At 36.1% G+C, this 12,207-nt stretch overlaps 1 protein-coding gene across 1 annotated transcript in view; it reads left to right on the top strand.

The window, feature by feature from the left end:
• Positions 1-12,207, top strand: part of LOC103590736 (regulator of nonsense transcripts 2) — a gene marked incomplete at its 3' end in the record, with an annotated part of 80,687 nt that overhangs the window by 42,049 nt on the left and 26,431 nt on the right. Inside the window, exon 9 of the mRNA XM_008573041.1 lies at positions 6,811-6,919. Coding sequence (XP_008571263.1) covers positions 6,811-6,919 — 109 coding nt within the window. The remainder of the gene's footprint in view (positions 1-6,810; positions 6,920-12,207) is intronic.

Genomic DNA, 12,207 nt, shown 5'->3' with positions numbered 1-12,207 from the left:
TGTGTGTGTGTGTGTGTGTGTGTGTGTGTGAATTTATTTATTTATTTTTAGCTCCCACCAATAAGTGAGAACGTGGTATTTCTCTTTCTGTGCCTGACTTGTTTCACTTAATATAATTCTCTCAAGGTCCATCCATGTTGGAAAGTTTGTATTTCTATTTCAGTACTTATCTTTATAATTGTAACTTTGCTTAGTGATCATTTGTTTTGACAGTCTCTGTTGTTTCCTACTATGAGCTTACTTGACTTTCCATCTTCTTTCCCTTCCCCTTCACTTTGTTTTATTTCTATGTTGATAACATATCCCGATAGGGAATGAAACATTTGCATGTCAAATCTGTGACCCAAACCCCCATATTTATTTTATTTTAGTTCTGTAGTTTAAAATATTCAACACACCCTGCCAGTTGTTTGTAGTTTTGCTGAAGTTCGTCTTCTAATGGTTTTCTCAAGAAGAGTTCTTGGGAAAAAATATCCCTTAAGCTCTTATATGTTCAGAATGGTCTGCATATCTGTGGCTATTTACCAGAATGGCAGGTTGGCTAATTATGGGACCCGTGGCTCATACCTTTTTACCTTAAATGTCTTGTAGGTATTATTCAAGTCATTTGGCATTTGATATTTCTGTAGAGAAATCTGATGCCAGCCTGCTTTTATTTTGTTTCCTTATAATTGACTTTATCATTTATATGGCTGCCCAATTAATTCTTTCTCTGATAAACCCAATAAATCCAACAACTGTTGTAGGATAGATATGCCTGGGTGTTGATCATTCTGGGTCATTTTCCATGCCCTTTTTTTTTTCATATTGAAAATTTCAGAGAAGTTTTCTTGATTTTTATCTTTAAATATGTTTAAATACTTATTCTCTTCTCTTATTTTGGTTTCCTTTTTTAGGTACTCCAATTATTCATATGTTGACTGTCTTTTGCTTAATTTCTAGCTATTATATTCTCACTAATCACTTTTTTAAATGTATTTTTTCCATTCTGTTGAAAGGTATAATTTGTATGTAATTTTGCCTGTTATTCTTTACTGGTATTTCTGTATTTTATATAAATTTTAATCAATTGAATTGTATCAAAGTCTCTAATTTGTATGAGTAGGTTTCTAATTTTTATACATTCTTGTGTTAATAGTACTCTGTAGTCTTTTCAGCATTTAAATAAAACACAGTATTTTTAAAGATCATTACTACGTGATTTGGAAAGCCAAGGCTTTTGTTTACAGATCTGTAAAATGTGGTATTGGACCAGGTTGATGTTTCCTGGAGGACTGTATATTTTTATTGATCAGAAAAGCTTTTAATTTGGAAGGTCTTCTTTTGTCCTTCACCCCCAGGCATCTTTCTACCCTACTTGCAAGCTTTGACTTGTCCCTGAGGACTATGGCTTGGTCTAGGGATGCTGAAGTAGAAAGATAGTAATTGGGTGCCAATAAGTCTCTGTCGTTCTGTCTGTTTCTCGTTCTCCCCACCCCCATGTATTCATAAACCTTTCCCTATCCTTTGAGTAAAAGAGATTACTGATAGACCTTAAGTGGGAGGGGTAAAGGGAAGAAAGTGGTTTGTGTTTAGAGTAAGCTGGCCAGGATATTCTCCTGGTTAGCCAGTTAAAAGGTGTTAGGAGTAGCAAGTTACTCTTTGAGCCCTCTGGACTTAGGGCAAACTGGAACACTTTGGAGGAGGGGGACAAGGAAATACTTTCTGTCACCTTCTTTTAGCACCCTGCCCTCACTTAGCCTCACAACTCACCCATACCCAACTAGACTATTTTAGTAAGATGCTCCTCCTCCTTTTCTGTGGAATCTTGCTTCCACAACCTACCTAAAGGACAAGAATCTTGTTTGGTGTCTTTACTCTTTTCTATGGCCTTCCTTCAACCATCCAGCCTGAGCTGACTAAAAAACGTACTAACAAAACCAGAATGATTTAATAGTTACTTGAGTGCTTATAGCTATGAGGCCCAAAGATTACATATAGTCTGTGGTAGAGAATTTAGCTGTTTTTAACTAGTCTGCATAGTTTGGTTTAGGAAGCATTGAACTAGATAACTCTTAAAGTTATTTACACCTATTTTCATTGGAAAAAACCCAGCTTTATTGAGATATAATTTACATACCATACAATTCACCCATTTAAAGTTTGTAATTCAACGGGCCGGTTAGCTCAGTTGGTTAGAATGTGATGCTGATAACACCAGGGTCTGGAGTTTGATCCCTGTACTGGCCAGCAAAAAAAAAAAAATGTAAAATTCAGTATTTAATACACACAACCATTGCCACAATCTAATTTGGAACTTTTTTGTACCTCTAAAAGAAACACTGTGTCTGTTAGCAGTCAATCCCATTCCCTCTCTGCCCCCATAGCCCCATGCCCTAAGCACCATTAATCTGCTTTCTATCTCTATGGAGTTGCCTATTCTGGATATTTCATATAAATGGAATCATATACGTGACTGTTCAAATCCTTTGTCCCCTATTAAATTGTATTTGCTTTTTTATTTATGAGTTGTAAGAGTTCTTTATACAAGGACACTTCAAAAAGTTCGTGGAAGATTTGTATTCTCTTTTAATTGTATTTTTCCACGAACTTTTTGAAGTACCCTTGTATATTCTGGGTACACAGCCCTTATCAAATATATGATTTGTAAGTATTTTCTCTCATTCTCTGAGTTGTCTTTTCACTTGGTGGTGTAATTTGCAGCACAAGTTTTTAAAATTTGATGTCCATCTTTACGTTTCTTAAAGGTCTGATCTGAAGAAGTGTTTTTAACTTTAAGTTGTGTTCTCCCTTTATTAAATAAGTGAGGATGCAGAAAATCTCAAAAGGCTGCCATTAAATGTTTTAGCATATTAATTTGAAGGACTCCACAGAAATCTATAAATTCCATTAATTAGTTATTTGCATGTCATTTTATAGGTAACTTATAACATAGCAATACACACATTTAATTGAAATTTTACATAAAGCCATTACCCAGGCCAAGATACAGAACATTCCCAGCATCCCAGATGTCTCTTCATTGAAGCCAAATTCTGAGTTTAAAAGTCAGTCAGAATCAGGGAAATTTCCTTATTTTAAACATAAATGTACCTGGCATTGTTTTTAGTGACTTTGAAGCCGCATGAATTTAGTCAAATGTTGGCAGGTGGGTGTTCAGAACTCTTTAGGTTAATGTAAACAGAATGCTCTTCAGAGGTGAAGTGCTGCACTTGATTCTTGGATAGCTTTTCCTGATTTAGCTTTTAGAAGAGTTTGCTGCAGTTTTTGTGAAAGATTTTCTAATTGGACCTCCTTCCTCACTAAATTTGGAGCTATGAAATGTTTTTTTGAAATCTGTTTTGTATTATACCACTTGATGGCACTGTTGCGTTAGGAACAGCAGCATTGTGAAAAAAGTCAACAGGGCATTTGGTTATCAGTAATGTCAGAGTAAATGACCCCAATCTTTTATTATATTTCATCTTTTTGGAATCATCTTTAGTTTTTCCTATGAAGAAAATCTTGGTATTCTTTAATTGAACTGTAGCAATGTTCTTTCACATTCCTTTTTTTTCAGGCATTTTTGAGCACAGAGATAAAATTAATAGCTTTCTTTTCTTTTTTATTTTTTAAAAAGATGACCGGTAAGGGAATCTCAACCCTTGGCTTGGTGTTGTCAGCACCACACTCAGCCAGTGAGCAAACCGGCCATCCCTATATAGGATCTGACCCCGTGGCCTTGGTGTTATCAGCACCACACTCTACCAAGTGAGCCACGGGCCGGCCTAAATTAATAGCTTTCAACAGTCAAATTCTTTAGATTTTTAAAGACCAAAAAGAAAGCTAGGTCGTTCTTTTAGAAAGCCAATTGATTAAGAGATAAAAACCTGTAAGAATTCCTTTTTTTGCCCCCTCAGTAACAAAAGCATGTGTGTATGTTTGTTCCTATATTCTTGTTATTTCTTATTATTTGTAGTTAATGACTGAATGTTTACTATGTTGGTGATTATTAACTGCCATTAGGATGCTTAAATGAGTGATTCAGGAGACCTTGAAAATAGGTTTTATTATTGTTTAATTAAAAGAAGCTTTTTAAGGCCAAGCCCGCGGTGCACTCGGGAGGGTGCGGCGCTGGGAGTGCAGCAGTGCTCCCGCCGCGGGTTTGGATCCCATATAGGGATGACCTGTGCACTCACAGCGCTCACTGGCTGAGCGCAGCGCGGCCGCTTAAATGAGTGATTCAGGAGACCTTGAAAATAGGTTTTATTATTGTTTAATTAAAAGAAGCTTTTTAGGGCCAAGCCCGCGGCGCACTCGGGAGGGTGCGGCGCTGGGAGTGCAGCAGTGCTCCCGCCGCGGGTTCGGATCCCATATAGGGATGACCTGTGCACTCACAGCGCTCACTGGCTGAGCGCAGCGCGGCCGGTCTCAAAAAGGACAAAAAAAAAGAAGCTTTTTAAAAATGTGGTTCACTAACTATTAGTAAAAATAAGTATTACTCTCTTAGAAGATAATAGAATTCAGGGCTGACCAGTTAGCTCAGTTGGTAGAGCATGGTGCTGATGATACCAAGGTCCTGGGTTCGATCCTAGAACCAGCCAGTGCCAAAATAAAAAAAATTTTTAAATTATAGAATTCAGTTTTCAAAGGGAGGATCTAAGTTTATTTTTCAGCTGCTATTCAGAAAACTCAAATTAGATGAAATATCTATCTAGCTTAAATTTTAACACAGAAATTTGCTCTTTATGTTGATTAAAATATTCTATTTTGTGTTTTAATAACTTTAACATGATGGATGTGACATTTTGCACTCCATTCCCTTTTAGGCTTGCATTCTTAGGAAGGTAGAAAAGAGAGATAGCATTCTTAAGCAGGACTAGCATTGAAGAAGTATATAATTTATTGCTTTACTTATAGCATAAGGATTTTATTTTGTGAGTAATGAATGCACAGTCACAGAACTTAATGATTTAAATAAGGCAGGGTGAAATTTTGTATCAACTATCCATTTTATAGGAGTTGAAAATTCTGAGAAAATGGCATATCTAAATTTGACACGACCAATTCCAAAAGAAACAAAAACTGAGATTACTAACTACCTGGATGGGTGTAATCTCCTAGGGAATTCTTAAACCAATTTTTAGATCCTTGTTAAAGCTGAAAGCACTTACTTGTTGTTAGGTCACGGATCTGTCCTGAACAGATAGCACAAATTGTTTTACTTTAAAATGGATAGCTTTGTCTGCCTTTATTTTGGGGCTGGGAAAAAGTCTCAAAGTAGATTGGGCTAATTGGAAGAAGAAAAAATTAAGCAAAGTGTAAGTGATGGGCCAAGGATTAGAAGAAAAGGGAAACGACAGAATTTGTTTAAGAACTTTTGATGTTGAGTGTTACGATCTCGGACTTTGTTTTAAAAAAAAAATACATTGAAAAAGACAATCAAGATAGAACTTAGTTTTAGAAATTCAAGTGCTGATTCTTAGGTAAATCCAAGTAGGAATCATTTAGAAAATATAAAGAAAAAGGACATACAGTGATTATTGGGATTAACAAGTTGAATAATTTCTATAAGATGCCTAGGACAGGGCGTAGCACATTAGTAAGAACTAAATATGTGGTTTTTTAAAAATTATAGATCATAAAATTTTAACGGTCACAGAGGAGTACAAAGTTTTTGAGGCTTTTAGGCATGAATTTAATCAGTTTCCTTCCTTTCTCCCCACCTTTCACATTGATCTCTATTCTTCCTTCACTGTGTCCCTTCTATCTAAGGCCTATCTGTCCATGCTGGAAACTTTCCAGATCCAAGCCTTTCAAGATTCTAAGCCTTTCATAGGATGCGGTTGTTCTCCTGATGATCAAGCCATTTTTTATGTACTATTCTATAGTATAGTGGTATATTCAGGAACAGTTAAGACTTGTAGGATTATTTGTTTCTGTCCTAAATGGCATCAAGCTGTCATAGTTTTTGAGCTATTGTCTGTAATTTTTGTAGTTTTTAGCTTCCTTTCTCACTGGCCGTTCCCGTTACTTACTGCTATCTGTGCAACTCCTTTTGTTAGTTCTTCACTGCTTCTCTAGCGTCTTATCTGCTAAATGTTGAATCATTGAGTAATGAAGTCTTATAAAATACTGTCTGTGGCAGGAATGGAGAATAAATTTTAGCTTGTGTGTTGATTACGGTTAGCAGTGGCTGCTGCATGCTGCTTAATGCAGGATTCTGAAGCTACATCCAAGTCTGGTGGGAAAGAATGTTCTGATGGTGGAAGAGTGTGCAGCATGAGTGCCATGTGTTTGCCGTTTATGGTCTAAAGTCAGATCCTGTCTGAGATGAGGATCTGAGTAGATTCTGTGATAAGAAAAGTGTATGAGTGTGTGGATTTGGTGACACCATTTTGATATCTTAGATGCTTTTTTGGTTATTGGTTACCCTCTTACTTTAGAGGTTTCCAAATAACCCACCCTGGATAAATGAAGAAAGTGGCTTGAAAGGATTCTGTTTTGCACTATTTAAGTTATCTTGAGGTTTGTAAGTACAGTTAAACTATTGTTTTCTTCGCTTGATGTTTCACATTTTATCAAAATTACATACTTAGTGAAATTACAGATGTGCGATAAATGCACTGAATGGAAAATGCCAGATTATTGATAAACTTTCACAAGGCTTATTGAATTTCTAGATACTTCATAATGCAATAAAGGCATGTCTGTATGATTATTAGTTTTTATAATCATTTAATATGTGTATATATCTGAGAAAGTTTAAATTTTAAAATGAATTATTTGATATGTTTTTCCTTTTACACATATCACATATAACTTTTGCAGGTTGGATTTGCTACCATTTTATGCAAGATTGGTTGCTACATTGCATCCCTGCATGTCTGATGTAGCAGAGGATCTTTGTTCCATGCTGAGGGGGGATTTCAGATTTCATGTATGTATTTAAGTATTTATTTTGTAATATATATATATTCTTATAAGTTGAGTGAGGATTCTTTAGTTTAAGAACATAATTATTTTGTTGGTAAGCACATTTTTGAAATTTGAAAGTGATATAAAAATTCAGAATTTATGGAATCCTACATTTTTAAAATGTAAATTTATTCAACAAAACTTGAAATTACTAAGTGATATTTCAACTGGCAGGTGAGCCGTTGCTACTACCTTGTCCCCTCCTTATAGGTACTACACTTTTTGCTTTCATAAAGTAAAAACCATTCTCCAAGGTCAAGATAGCCAGAGGCTTCATTGGTGTTCCCAGAAGAAACCGTATTGGCCATGATGGGTGTTGGGGGTTCAAACCTCTTTAGGCATTAGGGGTTCAAATGTGTGGCACATAAAATGTTCCATAAATTCTCTGATATCAGTGAATGCTGCTGTGGCCCATGCTTTATTGATTCTTGCCTTAAAAATTGTTACCTTACCTTGGATAGTGGTAAGTTCTTTAAAGAGCACCCTGGTAAATATCAGGGGCCTGTTATCAGACAGCTTTCCTTTCTCTCCAGTCCTAGGAGTCTCAGTAGACTCCATGTTAGAGGTTCTCTCAAGCCCACATTATGTAGTCATTCCTGTGGAGGTGAAAGAGCTTCAAATACAGGCTTGATCGGGCAGAAATGATACTGCTAATAGTGACTGAAAGTGGGCAATGGTAGACTTTGAAAAGACATGAAATTCAAGTGTTTATGTTAGTCAATGGAAGAATTGTGTTTACAAAGGCGCCGGCCCGGTGGCGCACTGCTACAGTGTGCCGCTTGGGAGCGCGGTGGCGCTCCCACCGAGGGTTCGGATCCCACGTACAGACCGGCCGCTCACTGGCTGAGCGAGGTGCGGGCGCAATACCGAGGGTTGCAATCCCATTGCCGGTCCCGGTTCGGTACAGGTGCGACACTCAGGGTTGCGATCCGTTGCCGGTCACGAAAAAAGACAAAAAAGGAAAAAAAAAAAGAACTTCTTTCAACCCCCTTCCCCTGCCATCCTCTTTCATTTCCTTCTTATTTGAATTTTTAAAAGTACACTTGTTTCTACTTCTGATATTTGCCCCTGATTCAGCATCATAGCAGCACCCTGGCAGAGACCATCTGCCCTTTGATTCACCATCATAGCAAAACTCTGGCAGAGACCACCAGTGTTTTCCTAGTTGCCTGTTAGTTGATGTCCCTACAAATTCTAAATTGTTAGATTCTGGCTAGGGTTCTAACTTTGGCTAAGTTACTCAAGTGCTCTAAACCTCAGTTTCCTTGGCTATCAAACAGGGATAATAATTGTATCTTTTTAAATACAGTTGTTCTTAAGAATTAAATGAGATAATGCATATACAGTTCTTCACACAGTGCCTGAATATAAATATCATTATAATAATAATGATCCCTTCTATACTACCATTCTCTCCTGGTTCTTACTTATGACTACTATTATTCTCAGTCTCCTAAAAAATTTCTTCTAGCTGAGTTGTTGGGATCTCCTAGGCTTTCTTCCTTCATCCTCATTTTGACAACATGTTTTACCTGGGCTTCGATTTACATCTATTTCCCAACAACTCCAGAAATGTATCTCTGGTCAGAACCTCTCTCCTGGTACCTAGAAAATTTTCATATGCTTCTAGATAAATATATCCAAAAAACAAACTCATTACTTTCTTCTTAAAAATACTTTTATCCTTACTTCCTTGAATCTACTTATATATTCTCTCTCCAGATTTACAGTATATTTTATCTAGTCACTAAAAGAAATACCTTTACTTTTGTGTCTCTGACATTCAGGAGCCAGTTCACCAAATTCTTTTGATTCTACCTTCTGAAATACCTCATATCTAGCATCTCTTCTTTATACCTACTTTCATTGTCTTTCATAATCCATAGCTTGAATCATGATGATAACTTTTTAACCAGGTTTCTCTATCTGTCTTATATGTAGATCCAGTATCTGAGTCTTGCCACAGTCTGGTCATATTTGTCCCCTGCTTAAGAACCTCAACTGAGAAATAAAGCTGTTTAACAAAACTACATGAAATCTCACTGGGAATCAGAAATATTCTAGTTAAAACAGTGGATTTGCTAATTTGACTACCAGATTAGTAAAGGTAACAGAAATAAGAAACCAATATTCTCATATACTTCAGAGAGGAATTTGGAGAAGCAGTTTGGCAATGTTTCAGGATCTTCAGAGGCATTCATACATTAGGCAATTCTGAGAGTCTGTCCTAAGTAAACAATCCTATATACCCAGAAAAGCTTTATTCACATCATGAACTGTAATACAGAAAAACTGATCATCTAAACCGATTAATAAAATGGCCATATAATCACAATGCTGAAATGATACAGAGCCTTTGTTTTTTTTTTTTTTAAAAAGATGACCGGTAAGGGGATCTTAACCCTTGACTTGGTGTTGTCAGCACCACGCTCAGCCAGTGAGCGAACCGGCCATCCCTATGTGGGATCTGAACCCGGGGCCTTGGTGTTATCAGCACCGCACTCTCCCGAGTGAGCCACAGGCCGGCCCGATACAGAGCCTTTGAAATTGATGTTTACAAAAAAGTTTTTATGTGTTAGAGTAAGTGTATTTTTTTCCCTATAGCAAGATATAAAATCTTATATATAATAAATTTATGGTTATGTTAAATGCTTAGCAAGTAGACAGTAGAAAAGAATTACACATAAATGTGTTAACAGTGGCTGTCTTTGGATGGTGGGACTATGAGGAATATTTTTCCTTTCTAGTTTTCTGTGTTCTTCAAATTTTCAGTAGAGCCTACTTCTTTAATAATGGAAAGGGACACTTATTTAAACATAAACAAATCACCCTTACTGACATTTTTAAAATTGGTAGTCTGTCAACTTTTTTGATCAAGCCTCTTTGCTGGTTAAAATAAGTTGACCACATATCTCCAAAATAGCTATATTTATTTTAAAATTATATACACTTGTAATTGTGCCAATATAAAACATACAAAAAGAAATGGAAAGATATGAGATAAAACATATAAACAGAAGTTCCAATCTGCACCCCCACCCCGCCCCTCATTCCAGTAGATCAAGAATCTTGCACACCCTACTTTGGAGATCACTGGTCTACAGAAGAAAATAAGTTGCATAGCAAGGTGAATTTACTTATTTATAGACTCAGTACCACCTTCATTTTTAGCATATAATAGGTTTTTGGAAAAGTTTGTTGAATGATTGAATTAATAAAATTCATATAAAACAAAATGAGAATGAACAAGTTATGGAGGAAAGAAAGTATCTCTTTGGGTGAATATCTATTTGGCTCTTATAGAAGGGCCAGTTTGACTGGGGCAGAGGGTTCTTATGGGGAGTAATAAGTAAAAGGCCTAGGAAATCCTTATTTTTTATGTTGACATATTTGAAGTTTTTAATTAATGCATACAATTTACTTATTCAATTAATCTAAATTTCAGCTACTTCTAACAAATGAGTTGCAAGCAGCATTTTTGCTAAGGTTGATTGATTATATAAGTAAAATGAATTAAATATATAAGTAAATGCACAAGAGGCATTAATGAAACTAAAAATATATACAAAAATTTACATTGTTAATTTATTTGCATTTAGTTCTGAAGAGGTGTATTGACATATTTTTGATCATAGGGTTCAAGAAATAGGAGTGAAAATTATTGAATGAAGAGTCAGATTGAGTTAGTCTTTATTTACAAGTTACAGCCTTTTGAAAAGCATCCAGTTTTCTCATCTGAAAAAGAGGGAGTGAGATAATTGGTTTATAATACTTCATGTAAAAATTCTGTAATTTTACCATTTTAGTTAGATTGTACCTCCTTAACCTTTATAATATGTAGGAATAGTTAGAGTTAATGTAAATATTTACTGTGGATGATACAATATGTTACATGCTTTGAGAATTGTAACGTTCAGTAATGTTGTATGACCTTCTATATCAGTTGTTGAAGAGGGTATGCATCCAGAATCATCCAGGGAGATTTTTAAAAATACATGTGAATATTTCCCAGCCCTACTAACCCTAAAGATTTAGCTTCAGTATATAATTTTTGAAATGCTTTCTTACACTTTTTTTTTCTCTGCCTTTTGAGTATGAAAGAGAAATGTGCTCAGTGTGGGTAATTTAGAGAATATTTAAAGTAGAAAGATGGAATGAGAAGAAAATAATTTCATCACTCACCAGCAAATCCTGTTAACATTTTGGTGTTTTCTTTGCCTTTTTTTCTTTTTCTGTAGTAGTGCTTTTTTTTTGAAGCTGGCTGGTATGGGGATCTGAACCCTTGACTTTGGTGTTACCAACACTGTACTGTAACCAAGTGAGCTAACCATCCAGCCTCTCTGTAGTTTTTCATGAATGAATTATACTGTATGTACAATTTCCTGTTCTTATTTCTCACTTAGAAGCATTTCAGTATGTCATTTAAAACATTCCTTCAACATTTTAAATGTTGTATAAACTTTTGTCCTTGTACATCAATTGCTTAGTATCAAGTGAAGTGTCTAGTTACTACCATATCATCATTATTCTTATCTTTATCCTTATTTTACCAAGCAGGTAGACACGTTGAGGGAGTTTATGTGACTTTCCTAAGATCGTATATCCCAGAAAATGACCGTAAGAGTGCACGTGTTCTGACTATAGAACTGTTGCTCTTTCACTTCACTGTAACACATATATTACAGTGTTTAGAGGCTAAACATTTCATTTGTTTGTTCATTTAGTGCTCCTGTATTAGAGATACAAATATACAAAAATGGATAAAATTAATGATAGCTAATATTTATTGGTCCCCTTACTGATCCCAAGCACTGTTTTATGTTCATTATACGTAATAACTTACTGAAGACTCACAACAACCCTATTAGCTCCATTTTTCAGATGAGGAAATTGAGGCACAGAGTTTAAGTAACAGCTATTAAGTGGTAGAGCTGGGATTTAAACCCATTCAAAACTGGTCCCGAGTCCACACTCAATCTATCTTCAGAGTTCAAAAAATAAGGTAAATTGATAAGAGGAGTTTTTTCATGTGCAGTACTTATCAAACATATTTATTTGTTGGGCCGGCCCGGTGGCGCACTGCTATAGTGCGCCGCTTGGGAAGCGCGGCAGCGCTCGCAAACATATTTATTTGTTGGGCCGGCCCAGTGGCGCACTGCTATAGTGCGCCGCTTGGGAAGCGCGGCAACGCTCCCACCGAGGGTTCGGATCCCACATACAGACCGGTTCCTGCTCACTGGCTGAGCGAGG

This window comes from Galeopterus variegatus, unplaced genomic scaffold (genome assembly GCF_000696425.1).
Source record: "Galeopterus variegatus unplaced genomic scaffold, G_variegatus-3.0.2 Scaffold867, whole genome shotgun sequence".
In the NCBI taxonomy this organism is placed as follows: domain Eukaryota; kingdom Metazoa; phylum Chordata; class Mammalia; order Dermoptera; family Cynocephalidae; genus Galeopterus; species Galeopterus variegatus.
This window is presented reverse-complemented; position numbering and strand designations above follow the sequence as displayed.